Source organism: Miniopterus schreibersii (assembly GCF_964146895.1).
Source record: "Miniopterus schreibersii genome assembly, chromosome: 9".
NCBI classification, from domain to species: Eukaryota; Metazoa; Chordata; class Mammalia; order Chiroptera; family Miniopteridae; genus Miniopterus; species Miniopterus schreibersii.
Window position 1 is genome coordinate 40,745,888 of NC_138118.1, and position 23,933 is coordinate 40,769,820.

The 23,933-nt window shown below is 38.7% G+C and overlaps 2 protein-coding genes across 3 annotated transcripts in view; one reads left to right on the forward strand and one right to left on the reverse strand.

Annotated features, from left to right (window-relative positions):
• EPDR1 (ependymin related 1) overlaps positions 1-642 on the reverse strand; it is a 37,734-nt gene extending 37,092 nt beyond the window's left edge. The window contains exon 1 of one of the 2 annotated variants that reach the window (XR_013999476.1): positions 91-617. Coding sequence is in view for 1 of the 2 variants with exons in the window: in XM_081146470.1 (XP_081002596.1) it covers positions 91-386 (296 nt within the window). In the remaining variant the exon portion in view is untranslated. Of the gene's footprint in view, positions 1-90 lie in introns of both variants that reach the window. The other variant, XM_081146470.1, reaches the window with a different exon arrangement.
• A 3,236-nt stretch (positions 643-3,878) lies between these two features.
• On the forward strand, positions 3,879-15,214 carry SFRP4 (secreted frizzled related protein 4). The gene is made up of 6 exons (XM_081146826.1): positions 3,879-4,970; positions 6,276-6,356; positions 6,452-6,517; positions 8,670-8,868; positions 12,343-12,406; positions 14,338-15,214. Exons 1-6 carry the CDS (start codon positions 4,526-4,528, stop codon positions 14,521-14,523), a joined length of 1,041 nt encoding a protein of 346 aa, XP_081002952.1. The 5' UTR covers positions 3,879-4,525; the 3' UTR covers positions 14,524-15,214.
• Positions 15,215-23,933: the final 8,719 nt, after the last annotated feature.

The following is a 23,933-nucleotide window of genomic DNA, read 5'->3' on the forward strand; positions in this document are numbered from 1 at the left end:
CCTCCGCGCAAAGTTTCTGTTCGGTAGAGAGGAGGCGCCGCAAGCCCCCCCCCCGGCGGCCCGGAAGCCCGACCCCGGCCGCCCGCGTACCTCTTGCACGGGACCAGCGCCTTCCTCTCGTCCAGCACCCGCACGCGCCGGTTGAGCCCGTCGTAGGAGAGCAGGGCGCGGCTGTTGCGCCCGCTGCTCTGCCGGTACAGCACCTGGCGCCCCTCCCACTGCTGCGGCGCCCGACAAGGGCGTGGGGTTCCCGGAGGCCCCCAGGTGTCTGCTAGCAGCACTCCCGCCCCTAGGCCGCAGAGGCCGCCCAGCACCCAGAGCCGCAGACCGCCCAGCAGCCCGGCGCTCAGGGGCCCCCCAGCCCGGCGGGGAGCGCGCCCTGGCATCGCCGTCCGCCGCGCCGCCGCGCCGGGAAGGCCAGCCCCAGCCCCAGGGGCGCTAAGCCGCGGGCCGCCGCTCTTGGCTCGCCCACGCTGTGCCCGAGTGCTGTCTTGGCGAAGCCGCCGTGAGCCCGTGAAGGCCTCGACAGTTGCTGCGATCCAGGAGCGCGAGAGCAGGGGCCGGGCCCAGGAGCCGGGGGAGACGCGGTGAATCGCGCAGGAGCCGTTCCCGCCCGGGCCCCTGCCCTCTGCCGCTCGGTTTTCACTTGCTCTCTGCTGCCAGCAGGAAACGCAGTGGCAGTGGTGCCAGTAGCATCCTGAAGGGCATTCAGGTTTAAAAGGGGGGGAAGGGGGCATGGTGAAAAGGGACATGTTTCTCCACTAATTTAAGTGTTCAGTAGGTTAACGCCCACACGAGGGGACAAAAATCAAGGTCAGGAAAGCAGTGCCGCTGCGCTTGTTTTGTCCCACGTGCCTTGCCCCTTTTGCTAAAATTGCCATCTTCTTCCATCAAACTAAAAGTGGAAAAAAGAGTGTCTTGCTGAAGAAATAACACCAATCGCTCATCATAGCCATTCCCCTGTTCCCATTCGCAGCGCAGAGCCTGGGTACTAGGGGATAGCCCTTGCCCCTGGCCTGAGGGCTCCGGACATTGCTTCTGTGGCACACTCGCAGTGACAGTGCTGCCCTCACCTGTCACGTGGCAATACCACAAGACTTGATAGGTGTGGTCTGGGAGTTTAGCATTTTCAAGGACAAAGTTCATTGGGTTTATGATTTACGTCTATGTAATGTTGGGCTCTATAATATGGAATCAAGAAAAAAGAAGCAACTTTAAAAAAAAGACTTGCTTTCCAAGTTTATAGCATCTTTTCATTTGATGTACATCTCAAAGATGTGGAGGAGTGAGGCAGGTAAAAGTGGGAAAGAACATTTCTGGGTGAAAGACATGGGGACAAAAGAAAATGAGTGTAATGGTGAGGTTCAGTTATAAGGCAGAGGGTAATATGGAGCCAGATCGCTCAGGACCTTGAAAGCCATTTTAAGTATTTGGCATTAGTGCTGAGGGTGGTTGGCATGGATAAATTCAAAGCTAGGAGTGGCATCAGCAGGTGTACACACCTTAGGGCGCTCACTCAGGTGTCATGTGGATAACAGGTAGGGCAGAAGGCAGGAAGAAGAATGAGAAAGATGCCGTCATAATCCAGATGAGAGAAGCTGTCAGAGGCAAAGTGGCGATAGTGGGAATGCAGGGAGGGTGGAACAGAGCTGGGAGCCATGGAGAAGGATTTGTACTCAGAGAGCGTTCTGGTTTGGGCCAGTAGAAATTCCAATATTCCTGAGCTAGAAAAGATAAATTCAATTTAGAATTGGTTGATTTTGAGATGACTGTGGTATACACAGGTGGAAACAGCCCAGGGACAGTTGAATAAGCACTTCCAGCGACCAGCAAGGGAAAGGGTCTGGATGGTGCACCATTGGCATCTAGGTAATTGAAGCCAAAGAGTAGAAAAGTGGTCCTCCACTCAGGGTGATTTTGACTCCCAGAAGACAGTTGGTAGTATCTGGAAATGTTTTTTATTGTTACAGGGGGGTGGGGGCTAAGCTGCCAGTGGCATCTAGTGGTAGGAGGCCGGAGATGTTACTATCCATAATGCACAGGATAGCCTCCTCTCCCTCCCAATAAAGAATTATCCAGCCTCAATGTCCATAGTGCCCAAGCCAGGAAAACCTGGAGTAGCAGGGAGTGTAGAGAGTAAAAAGAGGGCTAAGGAAAGAGCTTCAGAGAGGTCGAAACATTTGAAGGAGGAGCAGAGAAGCAGGCACTTGAGATTGAAAATGAATCACCAGAGGGAAGCTAATGACCAAGGCAACTTCCTTAGTTACACAAGCTTTTAGCAAATCTGGGTCAAGTATGGGCTAATGGATTGAATGCTAAAGCCAGCCATGAAGAGGGAGGTGGGTTGACAGAATCTCCTGATGAATCCCTCACTGCCCCCTCCCCCCCAGCCTGAAACACTAGGGACAGACTGCCAATGTACCTAATGGGGTAAGCAAAGAACTCTATGGAGAAGGTCTCATAACTTCTCACCCTTTCTTAAAGGACATGCCATGGAGAACATCAAGGAAGCACCTGAAACGTGACTTGGTACTTGCATGACTAAACAACTGCAGCAGGTTCAAACTGGCTGCAGACATATGAGCCCTCTCCAAGTTTTCTTTCTTCAACCAACTCACAGGAAAAGGGTAGGCAGTTCAGTTCTTTCTCAAAACTGTATTTCTTCCCTCATAGGAACTCAGGTTGAAAATCTTTTTCACTAAGTCGGAGGTTTCGTCTCATTGGATTTTACTGCTGGAAATACCTTGAGATCTCATTGGGCTCACCCCTTGCTTGCTATCTCGCTAGCCTGGCTTGGCATTTTTGAAGCTGAGATCTGTCCTATAGAAAACTGAAATACCTCCCTGGCCTGGCCTGGCTGTATTTGGATGCCCTGGGCTTCCTCTAAATAGAACTGCACTTCTGAGGTGAATCCTGAAATGCATTGTCTCATTTATCCTTTAAATTTACGTGCCTAATTCATGTACCACCACCCCAAAAGATAATATATTTAAAGCACTTGGCACTGTGCCTAGCCCATTTTGTTCCTTGGGTTATTTTAGTCCTCAGTTCCAATCAGAGTCAAAACTAAACTAATTTGATGGTTCTGTTTTAGGGAGAAAAACCTGTCTGCCTTAAATTCAGATTTCTAATGAAACTATGTCTTTAAAGATTAACATTCAGAGAACATGTTTGCATATTCTAATGCCCTAAGAAAATAACATATACCAGCAATCCAGGTACAATGTTGCCCTTTTCTGTGGATAGCTGAGCCAGCAGAGGTAGTTGGTTTTATTATCTCTTCTTAAAAATAAGAGAAAAGAGAAAACAAAACATACATACTTACTTTCCATGGTACATAGCTTCTTAATTTAAACAACAGTTTCCAAGCACATCAAAAATCAAGATTTTTAGATTGCTGGGTTAGAATCACTTGGCATGAAGGGGGGGGGGGAATCTTTCAGACTGTGGTGTCCAAAATTTTCTTTGTTTACCCCCGGGTTTCATTCATGTTGGAGAGAGGAATAGGGAGTTAGAAGAAGAAAGGGGAAATGTTGGTAGGTGGAAGACATTTTTCAAACTAGAAGATGCTATTGAATCTTCAGGTAGTTTTGTTTCTGGAGCAGGTACAGACCAAATGCCACTCTGGAAAAACTTGAGCCCAGACTAATGTCTATTAGACACTATAGTAACAACAAAACAAACTCCATACAATGTGAGGAGAAGTGGGGCAGTTTGTTTCCATAACCTGCGCATTCTTTTCCAACAGTGATTATTACCGCGCTCTCCAGTCCCAAACATCCATCTCACTACTCAGGGCTTCTCATGCCCCCTACTGGAGAAACCAAGTATTTTTTTCAGAATTAAAGGACAGTAGATGTTCCCATTTCCTTCCAACTGTGTTCCTGGGGAACCTCTAAGGCAGAAGGCGCAAAGTTCAGCTTTGACTCAAAAGAGCTTCTCTTTCTCTCTTAAAATCCCCTCCTGCACCTTCTTGGATCCGGTATCCAAAACGACAGCCAGAGGCTCTTTTTCTTGGTCCTAAGAGAAAGGATTGGCCAGATCAAAAAGGAGGGACTTTGGGGGAATGTCGGATTCCAGTCCAGGGCTGCGGCCAGGAGGAGGTGATGTCACCGCTTCTGCAAAGAGAGGGCTGGGGGTGGAGCGGCGGAGGGGGAGCCCGAGACGCGCTCGCGGCTGCCAAGGGAGCATTCCGAGCCCACGTCAGGGGACGTATCGGGATAAATAGGGTCCCGCAATGGCCGTGACTGGCTGCGCTCGGAGCTGCCGGGTCGGGGGCTGGAGCTGCCAGTGCGGGTTCGCGCCCCAGAGGCTGAAGGCTGGCTCTGCTCGTGCACTGTGCACCAGACGGCGGACATCTCCAGCCAGCCCCAGTGGCCCCAAATTGCTGCCGAAGGGAGTTGGGGGGTTCTGTGCCCTAAAGGACTTCCTCCTCGGAGAGGGGAGAGAGAAAGAATAGGGGGGTGGCGGGAAGAGAAGGGCCCTTTCCGCCTGTCGGGGTCGCGGCGCAGGAGGACCCAGGACCATGCTCCTCTCCAGCCTGGCGGCGCTGTGCCTCTGGCTGCGCCTGGCGCTGGGTGTCCGCGGCGCCCCTTGCGAGGCGGTGCGCATCCCCATGTGTGGGCACATGCCCTGGAACATCACTCGGATGCCCAACCACCTGCATCACAGCACGCAGGAGAACGCCATCCTGGCTATCGAACAGTACGAAGAGCTGGTGGACGTGAACTGTAGCGCCGTGCTGCGCTTCTTCCTCTGCGCCATGTACGCGCCCATCTGCACCCTGGAGTTCCTGCACGACCCCATCAAGCCCTGTAAGTCGGTGTGCCAGCGCGCGCGCGACGACTGCGAGCCCCTCATGAAGATGTACAACCACAGCTGGCCCGAGAGCCTGGCCTGCGACGACCTGCCCGTCTACGACCGAGGCGTGTGTATCTCGCCCGAAGCCATCGTCACTGACCTCCCAGAGGGTGAGGCCCGGGGAAGGACTGAGGGGGATGAGGAGCCACCCTTGGCTGTCGCCGCCGAGTGGGAACCTTGCTGCCACACCTACCGCTGCCCGCAGGGGTCGGTCAGCTCCCACCCCACCCCCACCGCCACCCCCAGCCCCACTTCTGCGGGAAGTGACTTCTAGAAGAGTCTGATTTTTCTACAGGAATTTCAGGAGATGAAGAACGCCATGTCACATTAAGGGGGCGGGGGAAAGATTTTGCTTACAAAGAGCCGTTGGGCATGGTTTCCTTCACAGTAATAACAGAATAGTAATAGTAGCAGCAGTAAAAGGGTACATGGGTCTTACGGTGGGTCTGAGCCAGCGTTAAGCACCTTACAGGTATCACTTAATCTTTAAAGTAATCCCACCAGGATTCTCCATTTGATGTTAGCTCTTGAAAGCTGTTTCTGAAAAATCATGTTCAGTTATCACGCCCTATCAGGAGCGCAGCTTGCAAACTTAGTCACCGTGATGTCTGTTTCATGGTCTTTAACCAGGAGCCAACATCTGTGGCATCTTAGTTAACTGGATCTCATTTTCTACTTCCTTCCTTTGTTTTTGGTCATTTTGTTGTTTCTCTAGGAAGAAGGAGCAAGTTTAAATCCACTTGTTGAAGTGAAACCTAGGAATATTTTTGCATTCTTTTATCCCTGACCCAGACTGCTGCACATTTAAAGAGATTATGGTGTAGTGTCTGAAGTTATGCATACCTCAGAGCATTAACCAAAGCATGAAGGAAGAGAAGTAAAGTGAAGGGGGAAATGGAAACTCCTCTCTAATTCAGTTTTAGAAAAAAACGATTTCTTCTTAAATTATACAAATGATAGAGGGTTATGCTTGTTTTGGATTGTGTAGCAGTGGACTGTTTCTGTACTGCAAAATGTAATGTGGAGATTTGGAAATACTCTGGTTATTTTTATTAGTGGAAGCTGGCAACTAGTGAGATCAACATTTTAAAATGGATTTGAAAAGGAATGGCTTGATTTGTCCAGGCTGGCTGTGACTATCAGAAAGGTTAAATGGATGTGTGTTCACATCAATTTGTGATGGATAAGCAGTTTCACCTGAAAGTCTTTCCTAAACCCAGGGATGTCTATGTGAAAGAAGTAGTCGACAATTGCATGCCATTTTCACTATTTAGTTTTTTGGTGTTTTTTTTGTTTGTTTGTTTTTTGTTTTTTGTGATGCTGTATTAGTTTATGTCTCCAGATGGTTCCTTATTCCAGCTGGGTGAACAGGCCAAATCACTGACCACACCCATGTGACCCTGTGTGTGTTTCAGATGCTAAGTGGATAGATATCACACCAGATATGATGGTACAGGAAAGGCCTCTTGATGTCGACTGTAAACACCTAAGCCCGGGTGAGTTCTTTGCCCTCAAGGCTCAGTTTTTTTCTCCCCAGAATGACTTCTCTGAGTCTTTTTCCAACAATTTGTCTCTCTCTTCTCTTCTTTAGACCGGTGCAAGTGTAAAAAAGTGAAGCCAACTCTGGCAACATATCTGAGCAAAAATTACAGTTATGGTAAGTCATCTAGTGAGACCATTAACTTTGGAACTTGGCACATTCTAAAGCCAGGTCTACTAGTCATAAAGTAAAGATGAGATTGGTACCCCAGCAGGTTTTACTCAGTGGTTAGAGCATCGGCCTGTGGACTGAAGGGTCCAGGGTTTCATTCTGGCCAAGGGCACATATCTCAGTTGCAGGCTTGATTCTCGGCTCCAGTCAGGGCAAGTGCGGGAGGCAACCAATCAATGTGTCTCTCTCACATCAATGTTTCTCTCTCTCTCCCCCTCCCACTCTCTCTCAAAAGCAATGGAAAAAATATCCTCAGGTGAGGATTAAAAAAAAAGGAGAAGCGTTTTGGTGATTTTTCTAGTTAACTGTGTAGGTTTCAAATGGCATAATAACAACTGTAAAACTTCTTGCTTTTCTGTGTAAATCAAGTAAATACAAAGTAAATTACTCAGGTGAAAACAGTGATGTGACTCAGTTTGACATCATGATCCTATTTGTCTTGGTGAGAGGTCCTGCTCAGCCAGAACAGCACACCTCACTTGTTCTTTTCATAAGATTTCATTGCTGTAAGAAGGACGAGTGAGTGATCCATGATTTGGTTATCTGAAACCCATAAGCCCAGAATTAAGATCTGCCCATGTATCTTTTTACTTATAAATAATTATGAATATTTAACATCTTAAAGAAGCTGTAGGAATATGTTAATCACAGGACCCTATGGCTATAATTATTGACATACCTTAAATGCCCTCTTCTCATTTGAAAAAAACAGCACTTTCTTCAAAGAATAAGTCATTCATTCTATTTTGAATGTTTTAAGTCAATTTAATTCTGCTATCATCACTTGAAAGTAAATTTAATTAAAAATATTATTTTTAAAATACCTACTAGAGTTATTTTATGTTTCTTTGAATTTCTTAAATTATTTCTGCTGAAATAACAAAAACTTTTAGGAAAAAATGTTCATTTTATTTGCTAACTTAGTTTTCTGTATTCAAACTGATATTTTATATCATGATAATCTTTATATTATATACACATGAAATCATATGAAAGTAAGATGATCATGGCAATATAAAAGTCTGAAAAAATAATTTATTTTTTTTAGGTTGCCAGATTTGTTATATAACTAATGTGGGTAATTGAAACAATAACAAAAAGTACACTTTCTTTTCTAGTAGGTTTTTGTTGTGTTTTTAAAACCCATTCTATGTAGATATGTTGTCTTAATCTGAGCTACTTAGTCTGTCATCTGAGTTTTACTTTCATACTGTTCTCTGGGTGTCATGGCCTCATAACTACTTTGATGATGAAACCATTTCTATTTAAATCTTTTGGCTTCTTTGTAAACCAGCTTCCAAAACAGATCCATACTAGGCTGATTACAACTGTATGGCAGGCACTAATAGCAAGAGATCAAAAGAGCCAGAATTTAAAGTGTGATCAGGCACAGTAACATAAACAACCATCTGTAATAATAGTTCTACCTCTATTCACCACAGACTGTGCATTGATAGTGTGGGAAATTAAAGGATTGAGAACAGTGATCTTCAGAGACTCCTCGCAGTCTAAAATGTTATGACTCTAATGACTTCTGGAACAGAGGAAGTTGAAGCCTCAGATGGATAACTGAAGCATACAAACTTTAAGGTGGTTTCTGATTCTGAGAATATATGATACCCACTTCAAATCATCACAAGGCAGAGTATAAACAAATATTTGTTTCTATGAAATTTTTATTGACAGTCTCTGTAACTAAATTTCCTGATATGTTTTTAGCAACAAAAAAACAAAACAAAACAAAAAAACCACCTAATTTTAGAACTATAGAATTTTAGAGCTGAGAAGGATCTATGGCGCTCTCTAATCAAACCCTACCTAGTCACTGATCCAAAGGCAGAACCCAGACTAAGCCTGCTTGTTAATTTACTTTTACATCTTGAAACATGATTCAGGTCTTTTAAGACAATGTTGACAATATGGGCGGCCTTATATTTAGCATGTGATTGTGGGCTTTTTGTCTGCATTTGGGCAACTTGGACATGACCATAATTACAGGAGTAATTCTTTAAAAGAGGTTCAGGAATTGGCATGAATACAGCATCCCTATTTTTCTCCAAAGACTTCAACAACACTTAAATCAATTTTTAAATTGCAGTCATCCATGCCAAAATAAAAGCTGTACAGAGGAGTGGCTGTAATGAAGTAACAACAGTGGTGGATGTGAAAGAGATCTTCAAGTCCTCATCACCGATCCCTCGAACTCAAGTCCCACTCATTACGAATGCTTCCTGCCAGTGTCCTCACATCCTGCCCCATCAAGACGTTCTCATCATGTGTTATGAGTGGCGCTCACGGTAGGCACAGAGGGGTAGAAGAAACTGCACGTGGCTTACGAAAACATCAGTCTCATTTAGTAGTCATGGTTAAAAAATATGGCACCAGCTTTTTTAAAAAGCAATTTTAATAGATGCCTTTCTTGGAATATCATAAGTATCAATTAATTCTTCATAGAATTAAAAAAAATAGAAATATAAGTATTTCAATAGAATATTTAAAAATAAATTTCAGAATTTATCAGATGATTTAAAAATGTATAGGCAGATAAATTACCTTGAGTAAAACCAATTCATTTCAAATCATTCAAATCAATCTTACTGGGGCAAATACTGAATTTTTTAAAAAAAAATATGTTTTTATTGATTTTAGAGAGGAGGGGAAAGGGAGAGAGAGATAGAAACATCAATGATGAGAGTGAATCATTGATCAGCTGCCTCCTGCATGCCCCCTACTGGGGATCAAGCCCACAACTCTGGCATGTGCCCTGACCAGGAATGGAACGGTAACCTCCTGGTTCATGGGTTGATGCTCAACCACTGAGCAACACTGGCTCAATGAATATTTAAGGTCTCTTTAATAACTTACATATCAAGTAAAGATGGCCATTTGAGATATAGTTCCACACTTTTCCCTTACATACACTTAGTTTATAATTTTTACACACACATACACACACACACATATACTCATATCTCCAGCTGAAAGTGTGTCTCCCACATCTCTTTCCTCAACACCTTTTTTATATATCAATATATTTCTTATAACACAAAAATCAAACATTCCAGGATGAGCCTGAAACTTGCTGCAATATACTTCTCCAGCAAAATTATTCATTTTTACATAACAAGTCTTCTCCTTGATTCTCTGTCATTAATGCTTACCTGTTTGCTTCTTCTAGATATAGCTCAAGACTCTATTTCTGGAAAACAAAAATCTGAAATTTACCTCACTTGAAAACTATCTTATCTGTACTCTATCAGTACTTGGGCATCTTCCTCAAACCACATATAGCACTTTGTGTACTTGGTTTTAAGGCTGTTTTACTTTTATCTTGTCTCTCTAAAGAAGCTGAATGAATGAATGAATGAATGAATGTTGAATGAATATTTCAGAGCTTATCTCTTGCATGGTGTTTGTATCTACTACAGTATTAAGCACAGCTCTGGAGATTTACCATGTTGCTAGCCATTAGATTCTATTTAGACAGGTGAATGGATTATAAATGAATTAAATAAGTGTTTTCACATCATCTTTCCCAAGTTAGTTTGTAAATTTAATGCAATTCTGATCAAAATCCCAGTAAAAATTTTGTGATGATTGGACTTTATGTATTCACAAATGATGCTAATGATCATTTTGGAAGAATAAACTAGTAAAGGCATATTATTTTGAAAATAAGAGGGATGAGAGGAAATCTGCTCAATGAGACATTCAAAGTGGTATAATGTTACATTTGTTAAAATAATATGGTACAAGAATTGGTATAAAGATAAATAAAGCAGAAGAAAGAGTTTTGAAATAGATTCCAGTGCATAAGAAAACATATTATGTAAGAAATATGGCAAATCAATAGGAAATAAAAATATTATTTAGTTGAAAGTGGCAAATATTTTTATTTGGAAAAAATACTACATATTTTTACTTTATACTCTAAAGTATATTTCAAATGGATAAAAGATAAATTTTTAAAATTCATGTTTGTTGTTTAAAGTATTATAGATGTCCCTTTTTTCCCCACATTGACCAACTATATCCAGCTCCTACTCCCTCCCCAGGTCTTCACCTCACATTGTCTATACCCATGGGTACTGCATATATGCATATAAGTTCTTCAATTAGTCTCTCTTCACCCTCCCTTCCCACTGAGATCCCTCAGTCTGTTCCATGCTTCCATGTCTCAGGATCTATTTTGTTCATCAGTTTATTTTGTTCATTATATTCCACATATAAGTGAGATCATGTGATACTTGTCTTTCTCTGACTGGCTTATTTCACTTAGCATGATACTCTCCAGGTCCCTCCATGTTGTCTCAAAGGGTAAGAGATCCTTCATTTTTACAGCTGCGTAGTATTCCATGGTGTAAATGTCCCACAGCTTTTTTATCTACTGACTTACTGATGTGCACTTGGGCTGTTCCCAGATCTTAACTATTGTAAACTGTGCTGCTATGAACATAGGGGTGCATAGATTGTTTCTGATTAGTGTTTCAGGATTCTTAGGATATATTCCTAAGAGTGGAATCACTGGGTCAAATCGCGGTTACATTTTTAATTTTTTGAGGAACCTCCATCCTGTTTTCCATAATGGCTGTGCCAGTCCGCATTCCCACCAGCAGTGTATTTTAAAACCTTAAAGAGGATAAAATTAGGTAAATAAATGTACGAGATCTGAATGGCAAAATACTTTGTAAACATAAAAGTAATGTAAGAAATTACAAGGGAAAATGTCACTACACGTGTTTGACCACATACTAACCTGTACATATAAATCACAAATAAAAATAAAAAGGCAAATAAAAACTATGGAAATACAACAGGTATGGCAAAGGAATAGCAACCTTACTCTCTAAAGAGTTCATGTAAATTAATATTTAAAACATTAAGCCTGCAACATAGATATATGTGTACATAAATCTATAATTTTTTAAATACGTCTTTATTGATTTCAGAAAGAGGAAGGGAGAGGGAGAGAGAGAGAGAGAGAGAGAGAAACATCAATGATTAGTGAGAGTCATTGGTCGGCTGCCTCCTGCACACCCCTGACTAGGGATTGAGCCCGCAGCCTGGGCATGTGCCCTAATAGGGAATTGAACCCCTATCGCCTGAATCAGTCATTGAGCCACGCTGGCTGGGCAATGTGCACATAAATCTATAGAGACAATATCCAAAAGAAATTAAAAGAATAAATAAAACATTAAAGAAAGTTATTTCCTTAATTCTCCAATCCAAATAAAAGCAAGATTCAATATTTACCTAGTCTTAATGTTAGTGAATTGAATGAAAATTCAATCATTTTGAAAACAATTTGGGACTATGCATTGAAAACATATATATATATATATAATATATTATAGATACTCATAGTTGTAATATTATTTGGTTATTAAAGTTATATTTTTGAATTCTAATTATGTCAGAAAACACATACACAGTGGGCAAAAGTAGGTTTACAGTTGTGAGTACACAAAACAGAGTTTATAACTGTAAATTATTTATTAATTATTGTATTATTTTCCATATAAACCGTTGTAAACCTACTTTGCCCCAACTTGTATAATACAATGAGAAGGTGTACAATATGATCTAAATACACAGTATGATATAAAATATATATATGTACAAGGAAGAATGAAAGGATATATCAACAAAATATAAATGGTGTATTGTGAGGTTATTGAAGAATTTTGTTTTGTTTTTTAATTTTTGGTATTTTAAAACTTTTTGCTTTCATAATCAGAAATTGCTTATGAAGATAAATTTTTCTTTTTCAGGATGATGCTTCTTGAAAATTGTTTAGTTGAAAAATGGAGAGACCAGCTTAATAAAAGATCCATAGTAAGTATAATGAACAATACTAGGAATATGGATTTAAGTGCATGTAAAGAAATTCTGTAGAATTTGGAAATTCTTCCAATTCTTTTGGATAGGTAGATATGAGTATAGCTATTTTCACTTGGAATTTTTATCATAAATCTCTCTTCAACTTCAAAGACAAATTGGTTGTATTCAATACTGACTTACTGGTTATTTCCAGATTAAATTAGGTTTTTGGTTTCTTTATTGTATTACATGTAATTGTTTTAGCAGTCAGGTACTTGAACAGAATTTATATCCAGAGGGATTAAAACAGACATATACATGTAGGGGTGTGAATACCTAGTTCTAAAACTCATCCTATCACAGTACAAAGCATAATCTTTTTTCCTGTACTTAAAATAATTTTAAGACTTTTGTCAAAGTAACTCATATACAAAAGTAATTATTTTGTATTTTGTACTATCCATGATTTTAATGGTAATATCATAGAAATATTGGTAATTCAATTAGAGGAGTTAGAGTAATTTTTTCCCCAGACATGTAAAGTCATACTAGAACTAAAGAAATAACCTCCTTGGTTTGAAAATTTTAAAGTATCTCCTCTCCTGAAAATACGTTAAAATATATTCAGGAGAATTTGTGTTTTAAGGTTCACAAAGGCATTGCTACTGCTTATGATTTCTTTCTCTCTCTCTCTCTCTTTTTTTTTTTTTTTTGCATGAATAAAACACTTGGTTAAGGGGAGAGTGTATATTAATACTGACTTATGTAACACAGTCTCTCCTATTCAGTGCATTTCTGAATAAAAGAACCAAATACTACTGTTATATCTGAGCGAAATATCATGAGTTACTCAGGAGTACACCTTAGTCTTACTAGACAGAAAATTCTGGTAGAATTAGTTATCTGGTTTCCAAGACTGCAGTAGATTAGAAGCACCAATGTAGAAGGTAAGTCCACCACAAGGACCTAAAGGGAAAGAAAGCTTTCAAGAATCAGCTGTTGGGACCATTTACTTTTGCAACAAATATTACAATATACTTCAGTAAGTATTTTTTTTAAATCACCATACAATAGCAACATACAGCAAAAAGTTTATTATTTTAGGACACCTTAGGAGGGTGAGGACAGTGTTTTTTATTTAATTGTGTTTCTTGTGCCTAGGAGAATGTATGCTGTATGGTGGTGCTCAAACTCTAACAAAGTAGGGGCATGTGTATTATAATAAAAAGCAATGTCTATTTAAGTGGAACCACTTTTCAATTTTTTTTCTTATATGCACCTGTTTAAATAAATAGTATTTATGTTATAAATAGTAAGTCCTTTTCTGTGAAGGAAACTTGACTATCCAGAATGATGCATTTCCCATCAGTTCTGGATAGCTAACACGAGTGGATTACTAGATGTAGGTGGTGCTTCTGTCTTCTATTGGATGTAAGATTATTAAGTGAATCCTTAAGTATAGAAAGAGGCCCGTGATTTTCAGTGAGGCTGGATAAATTTCTGCTTTTAACCATGTCAACCCTTTTTAGAAGACTTTGCTGTGTAGGAATATTGCATTAGAGGGCCAATGGGAAAAGTTGCATAACTTAGGGCCTTGGGCTCTGGAGTCAGACTGGTGAATTTGAATTCCAGCTTTGATACTTATCAGTTGTGTGGCCTTCTGCACGTAACCTTGGTGTGCTTGTTCCTGGTCATGACAATGGTGTCCACCTAAAAGGGCTGTTGTGAATTTCAATGAAATAAATGCATGTCAGAACTTCATCATATATTCAGGACTTTCCCAAGTCTCTGGTGCATGCTAAGTGCTCAACAATGGGGGGTAGTCATTATAACTATTGTCATGATTACTACGTAACAGTAGAAAACATTTCATTAGTTCTGATATTAGTTTAATAGCATAAAGGGGTGAGATTATTTGACAGTCATGTTTACAAATTGCCTTCCAGCAGTGGGAAGAGAGGCTGCAGGAACAGCAGAGAACAATGCAGGATAAGAAGCGAACAGCCGGGCGCACCGGTCGTAGTAATCCTCCAAAACCAAAGGGAAAGTCACCTGCTCCCAAACCAGCCATCCCCAAGAAGAACATGAAAGCAAGGAGTGCCCCAAAGAGAACAAACTCAAAAAGAGTATGAGCTAACTGCTTTTCAAAACGGAGACTTCCTCTCAGGATGGGGACAGGCATTGCCCAAACAGCCTGTGGAAGGCGACACACCCCTTGTCTCAACAACTACAGTACTCTTCATAGACACATTTTGCAGCATTTTTCTTAATGATATGCTTCAATTTTTCTTTTTAAGCCACTGCAAGCATAGTGGTAGGTATGCCCGTTGGTATGGAAGGTATATGAAAGCTGGTCCAAAAAAAACTGGTCAAAAACTGTTTCATGTTCAGAGTAGCCTGTGTGCATACTCTATGAGAGCTCCAGATAGGGAAATATGCTTTTGTTCTTTCAATTTGACCTAGTGTGTGCATTGTAAAATAAATGCCATATTGCAATACAGCACCTAATTATTTCAGTTTGACTTCTGTTGTTAGAATCTTAGCAATTTTTAAAAAATGTGATTAAAAATATGCTTCTAAGGAGGAAAGCAAGAGTAATGAATGTTTAAAAGATCTTTATGTGTTTATTGTTTGTGGAAGATTTTTTGTGATGAACGGACTTTTGAGCAATCTAGAAAAGTAAGGTATGGAAAATTGTAATGAGGTTTTGTGTTGTTTTTTGTTGTTTTTTACAAAAAAGCCTTTCTGCTCTGTTTTTAGCTATAAACTCTAGAAAATAAAATAATAATGATGATGATAAATAAATAAAAAGGAAAGGCAGCCAAACAACTTTTGGATCCTTGTTTCCTGGTTACCATGCCATGGTGGAGAGGCTTTGATTCTACACTCATGATGCTTCTCATTAGTACCCTTTAAGTAGCACCAGAAACAGAGTTCTTTTTGTTGTTATGATTGAGGTACCTGCTAGTCAGCTTCAAGTATTTTACACCTGTGGGTGTGGTGCTTGTGTCACTTCCCAGGACATCCTAGGTATCCTGAGGCCAAGTCTCTCTGCTGGTTGCAGGTGACTACAATAGGCATCAGCCTGAGGTGAGAGGGTCAGGATCCAAAACCACTGGTTGGCAGCCTGCTATGACACTACTGCCACATAGCAACTCTGCACCTGGAAAAGGTGGATCCAGCCACTTGTCCATCCACTACTCAGGAATGTAAAAGAACAATCAGAACTATTGAGAATTAAATTTCATTTAGATGTACCATTGTCCTTGCTTCTCAGATAATGGGTAAGGTACACTTCGCAGTCACACAAGATAATTCAATAAATAATTTTATTTCATCCCTGTAGCCATGGGGACACAGAAGTGAAGTGTATAGGTAAGCCAGGGGAGAGTGGAAGAATAAGACAGGCAACCTCCTCCCAAAAGCATAACTTTGCCTGCACTGTTACCCCAGGGCAACAAAATTAAAGGAATCCATCCAATAGACAACCCACACAAGGGTATCAAAATACTCGGTTTGTGTTTCTGCTGTATAAAAGCCAAACCTCTTTGTCCCTTAAGGAAGCCAGATTGGTGTTTAGCATAGCATCCAAACTAAAGAAACCTAGGAAAGGCCATTAAAAGGCATTGCTAACCTAGTTTACTTTCTCAACATACTAGGAATTCTTTGGGGGAGAGGAGTTAGAAATGAAACTCTCTATGGAAAAGGAGAAAAAAATGCTTATGTAAAACCTTTTTTTTTTTAGTGCAAAAGAAAGTAAAAAGAGTTTGGATATGACTTTACAAATTTAAATACTGATTACTTTGAATGTTTAAATCATATACTGATTATTACACAAAAATTTAATCAGGTACATTTTTCAGTTTGATTAATTGATAAAAGATTAACAATCCACTGTTTGTTTATGTGAAAAAGTTGAAAATGAACATAGCCCACAATATAACAAATGTGGGATTGGCCTTTTGTGTGAGAGCCAAAAGTTTATTTTTCTCACTTAAATATTTCTCCACCTAAATACATGTGAAAGGAGGTAAATATAAATATATGGAGAGGAAATTTGAGGTTCTATCTCTGAAATGAGAATTATTCTCAACACTCCCAACCTTAGGCAGCTGGGAAATGAATTACTGAGCACGTCAAAGTGAATATAGTAGGTAGGTAGGTAAGTAGAAAGATGATTGATGATAAATGATAGATTAGATAGATAGATAATAGATGATTAGATAGATGATAGATAGATAGATGATAGATAGATAGATGATAGATAGATGATAGATGATGATAGATAGATGATGATAGATAGATAGATGATGATGATAGATAGATAGATAGATAGATAGATAGATAGATAGATAGATGATAGATAGATAGATAGATAGATGATAGATAGATGATAGATAGATAGATGATGATGATGATAGATAGATAGATAGATAGATATAGATAGATGATAGATAGATAGATGATAGATAGATAGATAGATGATAGATAGATAGATAGATAGATAGATGATAGATAGATAGATAGATAGATAGATAGATAGATAGATAGATAGATGATAGATAGATAGATGATAGATAGATAGATAGATAGATGATAGATGATGATAGATAGATAGATGATAGATGATAGATAGATAGATAGATAGATAGATAGATAGATAGATAGATGATAGATAGATAGATATAGATAGATAGATGATAGATAGATAGATAGATGATAGATAGATAGATAGATAGATAGATAGATAGATAGATAGATAGATGATAGATAGATAGATAGATGATAGATAGATAGATAGATAGATGATAGATGATAGATGATGATAGATAGATAGATGATAGATGATAGATAGATAGATGATAGATGATGATAGATGATGATAGATAGATGATAGATAGATAGATAGATAGATAGATAGATGATAGATAGATAGATGATAGATAGATGATGATAGATGATAGATAGATAGATGATAGATAGATAGATAGATAGATAGATAGATAGATGATAGATAGATAGATAGATGATAGATAGATAGATAGATAGATGATAGATAGATAGATAGATAGATAGATAGATGATAGATAGATAGATAGATGATAGATAGATAGATGATAGATAGATGATGATAGATGATAGATAGATAGATGATAGATAGATAGATAGATAGATAGATGATAGATAGATAGATAGATAGATGATAGATAGATAGATAGATAGATGATAGATAGATAGATAGATGATAGATAGATGCTAGATAGATATAGATAGATGGATGATAGATAGATAAATTTGTTGACTTCTGAGGAAAACCTATGCAACTTCCTCACTTTGTTTAATGAATCAAATTTAATATAACTTATCAGCTAGAGAAACCAAAGAATAAGGATTTAACAAAAGAGCCAATACATTTTTTCTCTTGCCAGCTTTATTTTAAGATACATGAGAACTTAAATAAATAACCTTAGTTTCTTATTTTCCAGTTCTAAACAAATGCAGTCTAATCACACTTTTGGTTTCTGGCATTGGATGCTTATAAGATTGTCCACTGTAAGCTTAGAATAAAATTCTTTTACTTGAGCTAGCTCAAGGGTAATTCTGCTTAGTGGAACCAGTTCCTGAATAAAAAAGAAGGGAACATTTTACCACAAGTCTCTACCTGCTGTTATCACCAATTCAAGAAGCAAAAAGTTTATTTGGAAGCATGGAATAAAAAAGTTGAATGGGACTTTAGAAGTCATCATCTAACTTGCTGAAGTAAGGCTTTGAGAACTTGGTTGATGTTGCACATGTAGCTAGAGAAAGGTCTGGTGCCCCAGAGTTACTCAACTTTACTTTAGCAAACCAAAGTGCAGTAGCTTTTTGGTAACATAAAACTGTGCTACTAGAGGGAATACTCATTTATCACAATAGAAACAAGAGAACAAATTTCTGCTTCAGGTTATAATCTGATGTATACTAATACTGACCACATTTCTTAATGGAAAATACTTTTTGAAAAATGTATTTTATACTGAAAGATATATTATGTTATACTGATAGACATGCCAACCAAAAATTTTAGTTGTCACCTTTGTGACTTAACTGATAAGCAAGTAGTATTGTATTCTCAGATCAGTGGAGTACCTCGGATAGGGTATCTGTCTTAATATCAGTACCCTCCAAGAAATTCTTGATACTTGGATGGCAAAGAAATATTCCCCCTTTTATTATTCAAACAAAAGAGAAGAAAAAATTAAAAAGAAAAGCATCCAAAATGTCAAAATAGCTACCCCAAATGTCAAATTAGCATTTTAGTATGAATCCATTCATAATTTTTCTCTGTTTGCATGTATGAATTTAATAATGACACATAAATATTTTTCCCTGTATGAAATACAACTGAATTTTCATTTTTCACAGCTGCATAGCATGAATGTATGAGTTTACTTTTCCAATAACTTGTGAAAATGGATTTTCAAACGTGGTTCCCAGGCATGCTAGGATAGGACAAATTTTTGTGACAATATGTTTTTTCTTCTATTATTGATTTCTCAGGACCAGAAAAAAGTGGAACATGAATGTGGGGTGGGTTTTGGGGGTATTTTTTTCTAATAAACATGTGTTACTTTTATAATTAGAAGATACTACAAAAATGAGAGAGATGGATTTAAGCCATGTAGACATGCAAAGATGAAAATTATTTCATTGATTATATGTTTGTTAGTCTGTGTCATCAGAGAAGCAGACACCAAAAGGGAGTTAAACTAAATGTGAAAGGATTCTATTAGAAGAAATACCTGTGAGAGAGAATAAGAGAGAGCTGAATTGGAAAGAGGAAAGAAAGCATTTCAGATTGCCTCAGTGCAAGGCTACAGGGAGCACTGAGACAAGCATCAAGGAGTCCCTCAGCTCCTGATGATGGCTCTGCCTTTGCACCCTGCTGCACTCAGTCATTGACTGGGAGCAGTCTATGGACAGCCTGGTCTTGATGCAAAGGTAGCAATAGATTTCCGACTGTGGTGTCCAGATACCTGGTTAATTATGGTCCCTGTAGTCTCTAACTCACATCCTCATGTCAATCACAGTATGAAGATTATAAAAATACTGAGATTTTGCCACTACATTTTCAGAAAAATCTATAAAGTGGTGGTGCCAGGTAACAAAATGCCTCTGTCAACTTTTTAAATTGTCATCAATACACTATTTGAATCCCTAAACCTCAAACTTTCATGTCTCCATGTCTTTTTGTCTTTTATGTTTTATTTCAAATTTATTGAAGAGAAATGTGTTGAGCATGACTACAGATCTTAGGTATTTATTCTACCCAAGAAAGGTCTCTTTATACTAGAATGTAAGAAAACATTTTTAGAGGTATTTAATGGCAATAAGAAATGCTATGATGTGTAATTTTCCCTTACCTGTTCAGGCAGCAGAAGCATAAGCTTAATATATATAGCTGAAATATTTGTATGAGAACATTTTTATAATTTAACAATTCTAAAATATGTAATTGTCATATCTAGTTGAGAAATAGTTTATAATTGGAAGTTTGGATCACATTAGTGATATACTTTGAGAGAGAAAAAGAGCATACTTTATTAATAATTAAACTTAGCTGACAACAGACTCAAAGCGAGAGGGCTGAACCCAAATCTCACAAAATTGTAATAACATGAATAATATAATAAGGTGTAAAGAACTGACATTATGCAAAAAATGGGATTATGAATAAAATTTCATGATGGCACTGAGAAACATCAAATACTGTTGTTGAATCAAATTGATGGATTTTTAAAATTCATTAACATTTTTTGTCCTCTAAAAACTTCAAATATTTATTGTTATTGAAATATTTTATCAGCTGAATAACATGTGGGAAATGGTCTACTAACTTTATTTCTTTATTAAAAGCACTTAAACAACTGGCTAGGAAGGTCATCCAAAGTAGCGTCCAAGGGTGAGCAAGTTTAGACAATTCAGGCAAGCATCAGTACCAGTGGATCATTCCAGTGAAAAGAGAGGGCACCAAAAGAGTTCAAGAAGAGGATCATAAAATAGAGCACAGCCTATTTTCCATTTTCTACAGAGCATCTGCTTACAGGGAACAGGATCCAAGGAGGGGATGTTGAAAAGTATTATGCTCAAATCAAGAATGCTTCAGGTCCTGTGTCTTGGAAAGATGCTAGAGAAGCTAAATAAGGCAATCAAAGAAGCTCTGATTTCAGAGTCAAGGTACATAACTGAGCCTGCACTAAATAATGAGGACTGTTCTGTATGGTGAAATTCATGAAGGCACAGGCCTCATCCCCAGCTCTGGCTGTTGAGATAGATACGCTTCCCTTACAGGCATACCATTGCCTACCTTCTGAACCAGTCTTTGTATTTAGACCCATATTTTCACTATCATGCTTACAAAACTCAGCTCAGAGCTCTAATGTGTGCCCACCAATATTGCAATCTTCAATTGCCTCAGCAACAATGGCCCAAAACATGTGGGGGTTTTCTGCTTAAAGCCCAGCTGAGACTCAAAACCAACCCCTTTAGCTGGAGTTTTAACAATGCCTTTTCTAACCTTTCTTCCAGGACCAAGAAGATATTCCCAGGTACTATTAATTCCAGTTCCCATATACCTGCTTTATGCAGTGGTGTCCCACCCACTAAATTCAATACCCTTAAGACCAACATCAACAAAAGCTGAAGTTTAATTGACTATATCTCTTTGGTCATTAATTATTAGATTTCTGACTAGTTACCTCAAGATTAATTCTATAATCTAAAAGAAATAGCCTTTCTCAATATCTTGCTTATAAAATGTTTGTACAGATATGCACAAACATATAGACAACTGAGTAAAGTTTGCCATCTGCTGGTGAAGTACATTATTAAATTTTAGAGAATTTGTTGTTTTAATGCTTTTGGAGTTCTGAATCATTTAATAACAATGCACCAATTAACACAATTATATTATGGATTCTCAAATACTCTCAGGCATGTGAAGCAGCATATAAGAGTATTTTATTTGAAGGAGTAAAGAATGCGAAGGAAGTGAGAAAGGTGAAGATTTTCACTATGTGTATGCCTCTGCACAATCCAAAGAAAGCTAATAATTAATTTACCCTAGTTTTTAAAAAAAAAATGCATTTTGAAGAAAAATTGAGAAACATTCTTACTGATAATTTACATGTGACTAGATTTTGTACATTTTTCAATACAGATGAATATCCACAGGTGAGTTTCTTATAGGATCAGAATACTACAGTTTTGAAGTGAGTAATGTGTTACTAACACTAAATAATTAAGAGATGACATCAGCAAAATGGCAGAGTAGAAAGCTTTGGACCATCATTCCCCTACAAACTCATCAACTCAGCAACAATTCACAGACAAATTACTTATGTGAAAAATTCAGAAACTAAGTAAAAAGCTTCTATACTCTAGGTGACCATGAAACCAGGCTCACTAAATTTCTTGTAGAGATTTGGCACACCCTCTGGCTGGAGTCCCTGTCCCCAGTGCAGAACCGTACGATCAGAAAGAGACCTCCTAACACTTGGCTTCTCCTAGGGGATTGAAAGGGTTCATTCACATGTCAAGTGCCCTAACTGTTCTGAAAGGGATCTCAGAGGACTAAACTCTGTTTGTCAATCTCAGAGCTGGATGGGCCCACCACAGTCTAAAAGCCTGGGGGGAGAACAGTGATGGCATCTTGGGATGGAAAACATAAATTCCCCTTTTTCCCAGTGCATAGAAAGCAGATGAAAAAGCAGAGATACCCAGAGAGCCCCCATATCTCATACAGGCAGCAGAGAATATACCATGTTCATGGATTGCTGGAATTACATCACTAAAATGTCCATACTACCCAAAGCAATCTATAAATTCAATGCAATTCCTATTAAAATACCAATGTCATATTTCAAATACTCCAAAAATTCATATGGAACCAAAAAAAAAAAAAAATCCAAATAGCACCATCGATCTTGAGAAAGAACAAAGTTGAAGGGATCACAATACCAAATATCAAGTTATACTACAAAGCCACTGTAATCAAAACAGCCTGGTACTGTTACAAGAACAGGGATATAGATCAATGGCACAGAACAGAGAACACAGAAATTGACCCAATCCATTATGCTCAATTAATATTTGACAAAGGAGTCAAGAGCATACAATGAGTGAAGACAGCTCTTCAACAAATGGTATTGGTTAAAATTGGTCAGGTACCTGCAAAAAAATGAAACTTACACCACACAAGGGAATAAACTCAAAATGAATAAAAGGCTTAAATGTAAGCTGCAAAACTATAAAATCCTAGAAGAACCATAGGCAACAAAACCTCAGACATCTCTTTTAGCAATATGCTTGCTCATACATCTCTTAGGGCAAAAGAAACAAAGGAGAAAAACAAATAGAACTACATCAAAACAAAAAGCTGCACAGCAAAAAAAAACCATCAACAAAATGAAAAAGGAGTCCAGTGTATGTGAGAACATATTTGCCAATGATACTTGTGGTAAAGGGTTAATATCCAAAGTATATAAAGAACTCATACAACTTAACAAAAGGAAGACAAACAATCCAATTAAACAATGGGCAAAAAACTTAAATAGACACTTCTCCAAAGTGGACATACAGATGGCCAAGAGATATGTGAAAAAATCTTCAAAGTCACTAACCATCAGAGAGATGCAAATCATACCAGTCAGAATGGCTACCACCAACAAATCAACAAATGACAAGTGCTGTTCAGGATGTGGAGAAAAGAGAACTCTAGTACATTCCTGGTGAGAATGGAGACTGGTGCAGCCACTATGGAAAACAGTATGGAGTTTTCTCAAAAAATTAAATATAAAACTGTCATTTGACCCAGTGATCCAACCTTTAAGAATATAGCCTAAGAATTCTGAAACACGAATCAGAAAGAATATATGCACGCCTATGTTCATAGCAGCACAATTTACAATAGCTAAGATCTGGAAACAGCCCAAGTGCCCATCAGTAGATGAGTGGATAAAAAAGCTGTGGTACATTTACACATGAAATGCTATGCAGCTGCAAAAATGAAGGCTCTCTTACCTTTTGAGACAGCATGAAGGGACCTGGAGAGTATTATGCTAAGTGAAATAAGCCAGTCAGAGAAAGACAAGTATCATATGGTCTCACTCATATGTGGAATATAAAGAACAAAATAAACTGGTGAACAAAATAGATCCAGAAGCATAGAAGCATGGAACAGACTGACAAATCTCAGAGGAAAAGCAGGGGTGGGTGGGTGGGAAGAGATTAACCAAAGAACATATGCATATATGCATAACCTAAGGACACAGATAATAGCGTAGTGAAGGCTTGGGATGTGGGGTGGGGCGTGGGGGTGAGGTAGAAGGGGTCAATGGAGGAAAAAAAGAGGACATTTGTAATACTTTCAAAGAAAACAAACTTTAAAAAAAAGAATATTACTCCTTTCATTTGCATTACAATATAGTTTCCTGAGTGAAATTAAAAGGGATGATGTCATAGCCAACATGCAGAAAATTCTATATAATCCTAGCTAAAAGTT